Source organism: Tupaia chinensis, unplaced genomic scaffold (genome assembly GCF_000334495.1).
Source record: "Tupaia chinensis unplaced genomic scaffold, TupChi_1.0 Scaffold138910_1, whole genome shotgun sequence".
NCBI classification, from domain to species: Eukaryota; Metazoa; Chordata; class Mammalia; order Scandentia; family Tupaiidae; genus Tupaia; species Tupaia belangeri.
In genome coordinates this window covers 66,888-67,418 of record NW_006198801.1, presented here as the reverse complement: position 1 = coordinate 67,418, position 531 = coordinate 66,888, and the positions used below count along the sequence as shown (strand labels likewise).

Sequence of the window (531 nt, the reverse complement as noted above, 5' to 3'; positions counted from 1 at the left end):
AAAAAAATCAAAAAAAAAAAAAAAAAAAAAAAGAATCCACCTGTCTAGGTAGTTCCTAGGAGATGGCTGCAGCTACTCTAGCACTTTGAGAACAGCTGCTACAAAAGAAGCTTTATCTTCCTCATCCTCCATACAGGCATCATTCCCATCTCTGACTCTTACTCTCCTGTCCTTTCTATCCCAATAAGCAAGAGATTGAGTCTATGTCTTGGAACAGCTATAGCATGTTGATTTGTCTCTCTACCTGTCTCTTGCTTTCATTTTTCTTTCCTTTCCCTATAAAGAGGACTCTCCATTTCTAAGCCCAGCACAATCTCCTTATTGGAGCAAGGGAAGGAACCTTGGATGGTGGAGAGAGAGATGTCATATGATCAATGTGCAGGTGAGTGACAAGTAACTGGGCAGGGAGGGTTGTTATAAGGTGCCTGCCCAAGTACTCACGAGGAGGTTGTCCTGGGCATCAGATGGTAACTGAAATCTCATTAACAGGTGCTTCCCAAAGAACCTCACCTACGTCTTAAGGTTTTCTTT

At 42.4% G+C, this 531-nt stretch overlaps 1 protein-coding gene across 3 annotated transcripts in view; it reads left to right on the top strand.

Moving 5' to 3' along the window:
- Positions 1 to 531, top strand: part of ZNF527 (zinc finger protein 527) — a 26,947-nt gene that overhangs the window by 15,312 nt on the left and 11,104 nt on the right. For all 3 annotated transcript variants that reach the window (XM_006161703.3, XM_027765615.1, XM_006161702.3), the window contains one exon: positions 287 to 382. In XM_006161703.3, coding sequence (XP_006161765.1) covers positions 287 to 382 — 96 coding nt within the window. The remainder of the gene's footprint in view (positions 1 to 286; positions 383 to 531) is intronic.